Source organism: Cnephaeus nilssonii (genome assembly GCF_951640355.1).
Source record: "Cnephaeus nilssonii genome assembly, chromosome: 4".
NCBI lineage: Eukaryota > Metazoa > Chordata > Mammalia > Chiroptera > Vespertilionidae > Cnephaeus > Cnephaeus nilssonii.
The window spans coordinates 36,085,725-36,089,695 of NC_137075.1; the positions used below are offsets into that span (position 1 = coordinate 36,085,725).

General features: G+C 38.8%; 1 protein-coding gene across 1 annotated transcript; it reads left to right on the forward strand.

The window, feature by feature from the left end:
- Nucleotides 1-2,530: 2,530 nt before the first annotated feature.
- On the forward strand, nt 2,531-3,460 carry LOC307097974 (olfactory receptor 4N2; the record flags this gene model as incomplete). Its single annotated transcript, XM_079768305.1, has 1 exon — nt 2,531-3,460. One exon carries the CDS (start codon nt 2,531-2,533, stop codon nt 3,458-3,460), a length of 930 nt encoding a protein of 309 aa, XP_079624431.1.
- Between the last annotated feature and the right edge of the window lie 511 nt (nt 3,461-3,971).

Below are 3,971 nucleotides of genomic sequence, written 5' to 3' on the forward strand. Positions count from 1 at the left end.
CTGTCACCCACCGGGGGTGGCCACTTGGAGCACACCCCCACCCCTGGTGTGTGTCTGCCGGGGCTGGGGACTACATGCTGTCTCTCCCGTCCATCTGCCTGCGCAGCTCCTCCTGAGCCGGTCATGACGTCTTATGGCATCCCAGCTAATTTTCACATTACCTCTGTATATATTCAGATAATGGAACGAATCTTGAGACAAATGGCTGCCTCAATGGAGAAAAGAAGTAAGCAGAGAAGCTAACTGGAGAGCCTACAAAATATTTTTTTAATTAAAATGTTGTGTAGGGTTCCTTTCTCCCCCCTCTCTGGTGTGTGTGTGTGTGTGTGTGTGTGTGTGTGTGTGTGTGTGTGTGTGTGTTTGTGTGGGCACTCATGTAGTATTTGTATTCATATCTGTTGATATGTTGAGGTATGACTGTCATAAGTTCCTCTGGTTGCTAGTAGTATTACATGGAAACATATATAAACCACTCTATTCAGAACTAGGGATAGTTAATGTAGATACTTTTAATGTTTTCTAAAAGATGTAACTTTAACAATGCATGTACAGACTTACTGTTTTTTTTCTTTTCTTTTTAAAATTAATTTTCTCTTCTTTCTCGCTCTCAGCCTTCTCTTTTTCTTTATTTTCTAAATACTGATTCAGTAACATTTTCTGTCAAAGATTTCCCTCCTCTTTGCACCCCATGTTCCACAGAACTTACTTAAAACAACTGCACTATTTAGTTAAATAGTATGGGGAACACTGGTATGCATTATATTGTATTTTTTGCAGATTATCAATTTGCAAACTTTAAGAACATTTCATACCTATAACAAAAAATATTTTGAGTATGTACCTAAAATATATGCATATTTACTTATAAAGCATCCTATATAATAAAAGGCTAATATGCAAATTGTCCCCTCAACCAGGAGTTCAACCAGCAGGCAGGCCAGCCAACTGCCCATGTCCCCTCTTCCTAGCAAGGCTGGCGGGACCCCACCCATGCACGAATTCATGCACCAGGCCTCTAATCTCTCTCTCTCTCTCTCTCTCTCTCTCTCTCTCTCTCTCTCTATATATATATATATATATATATATATATATATATATATATATATATACTGAGTGGCCAGATTATTATGTGTTCAGAGATCATAATAATCTGGCCACTCAGTATATATTATAAATGTTTAAAAAGAATGAAATTAAAATGCACTGATATGCACATATGCGATTAACTATATACATGTAATAAATATTTATAAAATACTATTTTCTTTCCACCAATCAATGGATAATCATGTGGCCCTTCTGGAATTAGCTCCCAGCACTAAACAGACTGAGCCTTAAATGTGAATTTTTCTCCACAATAACTAGTGTTCTATTTCTTAGACATGGTTCAACTTCTAATTCTAAGCTCTGTAAAGGAGTGATTTTAGACTAGAAATATTATTTTTAGTTATTCAAATACACAAAAATCATCAATTAATAAAGCTGTGTAAATAATTTTTTATTTGTTTAAACTCAATAGTAAACACCTGCATTCTTCCAATACTTGTCAATATAATGAAAAATATCTCATTCTAAACTTAAATAATGTAACCACAGCCATCTTAGTTTTCTTTTCTTTGAAAGGAATGTATTAGACTATAGGTTCTTTATGGTTACTTCCACTTCTATTATGCTATAATTTTTATGATTAGAGATAATTAATTTAATATTTTTATACTGGAAAATTTTGTCTTATACTATATTGTTTGTTGAAAGACTCTCCCTTGGGTACCATACTGAGACTCAGAGAAAGAAGATTTGGAGTACAGAATAACTGAGATTCAGATAGTGACTATTAAGCTGCATGAACAAGTTATGAAATGGCTACACAGTGGTACTTAACCAGGGATACAGCTAGGTTACTACCTCTAAGTTAGGTGAAAACTAGAGTTATTGTTGGGATCCTGATGATCAGTTTGGAGTTAGGGTAATGCAATGATACCAGAGGAAGGGCAATAAGAGTATTACTAAGAGAAAACAGAGAGCAAAGCAAAGAGTTAGCTGGCAGAAATTTGGAATTCAGAGGAACTGAGCAGAGGAAATACTTAGTAAAAATTTTGAGTTAATGAATGAGGGTTGTAATTCCAAGAAACCAGCTAAGCCTCAAGCACAGTACAACCACAAAAGAGAAAAGAACTTGATAATTGGAGTTATGTTGTATATCAATCAGAAGCTTCTCATATAACTAAAACAGGTAGGAATCACAAGGTTTAGAATGCCAGACTCTTAAAGTGGAGAGCAGTTCTATGGAAGCCCATGGGTGAATGGCAATAAGAGTCTGGCTTTAAGAACAGCATTTTTATTTGCTTTCTTGCTTTAAGTCTGGAAGAGGAAAGGTTCAGAATTTACCCAGGATATTGGAGAGGGTTGAAACATGTTTTTAATTGAAGCAACAGATATGTAAAATGTTTTACTGGAAAAAAACTAGAGTCTATGGAAGAAATAATCATAATAATAAATTCTGCTTCTTGATGTACTGCAGGCAGAGGAGATGGCAAGTGAGAATAGCACAATGATAACTGAATTCATCCTCCTTGGTCTGACCCAGTCTCAAAATATTCAGCTACTGGTCTTTGTGCTAGTTTTAATTTTCTACCTCATCATCCTGCCTGGAAATTTCCTCATCATTCTCACCATCAGATCAGACCCTGGCCTCACAGCACCCCTCTACTTCTTTCTGGGCAACTTGGCATTCCTGGATGCATCCTACTCCTTCATTGTGGCGCCCAGGATGCTGGTGGACTTCCTCTCTGAGAAGAAGGTAATCTCCTACAGGGGCTGCATCACTCAGCTCTTTTTCTTGCACTTCCTTGGAGGAGGGGAAGGGTTACTCCTTGTTGTGATGGCCTTTGACCGCTACATAGCCATCTGCCGTCCTTTACACTATTCAACTGTCATGAACCCCAGAGCCTGCTATGCCTTGCTGTTGGCTCTGTGGCTAGGAGGTTTTGTCCACTCCATTATTCAGGTGGCCCTCATCCTCCGCTTGCCCTTCTGTGGTCCAAACCAATTGGATAACTTCTTCTGTGATGTGCCACAGGTCATCAAGCTGGCCTGCACAGACATCTTTGTGGTGGAACTCCTGATGGTCTTCAACAGTGGTCTGATGACCCTTCTGTGCTTCCTGGGCCTTCTGGCCTCATATGCAGTCATCATCTGTCGTGTACTAGCACATGGGTCCTCCTCTGAGGGGAAGAACAAGGCCCTGTCCACATGCACCACCCATATCATTGTTATATTTCTCATGTTTGGGCCTGGCATTTTTATCTACACTCGCCCCTTCAGAGCCTTCCCAGCTGACAAAGTGGTTTCTCTCTTCCACACTGTGATCTTCCCTTTGTTGAATCCTGTGATTTATACTCTTCGCAATCAGGAAATAAAAGCTTCCATGAGGAGGTTGCTTAATCAGCACTTAGCCTGATAAAAGGGAGGAAGGGAAGAATATGAAAATCAAGACTGGAGAATTTTGTCTGAAATTAATGTATACATTCCCAAAACACTTCATTTATTGAGCATCTCCCATTGTCAGAACTATTCTAGGCACTGGGAGAAAAAGTTATTTTTATTAATTTTTTCTTGGGGGGTGGGGAGAAAGAGTTATTAATGAGACAAGTAAAGTTACTGATCTCTTAAAGTTACCTCTGGTGAAAGTAGACAGCCATTAAGATAGAAAATAAATAGCATGGTTTCAGGAAGGATAGTGTCCTAAAAAATTTAAAAAGCAATGATAGATAGAGAGTGTGGAGTGGGAGGGGGTAATCAGTTTACTTCCAGTTTATCAAGACAGGTCTTCTTTTTTTAAAATTTCTTTATTGATTAAGGTATCACATATTTGTCCTCATCCCCCCATTCCCATCCCAAAACCTTCCCCATGCATGCCCCCACCCCGCTGTTGTCCGTGACCACTGGATAGGCTCATATGCATGCACACA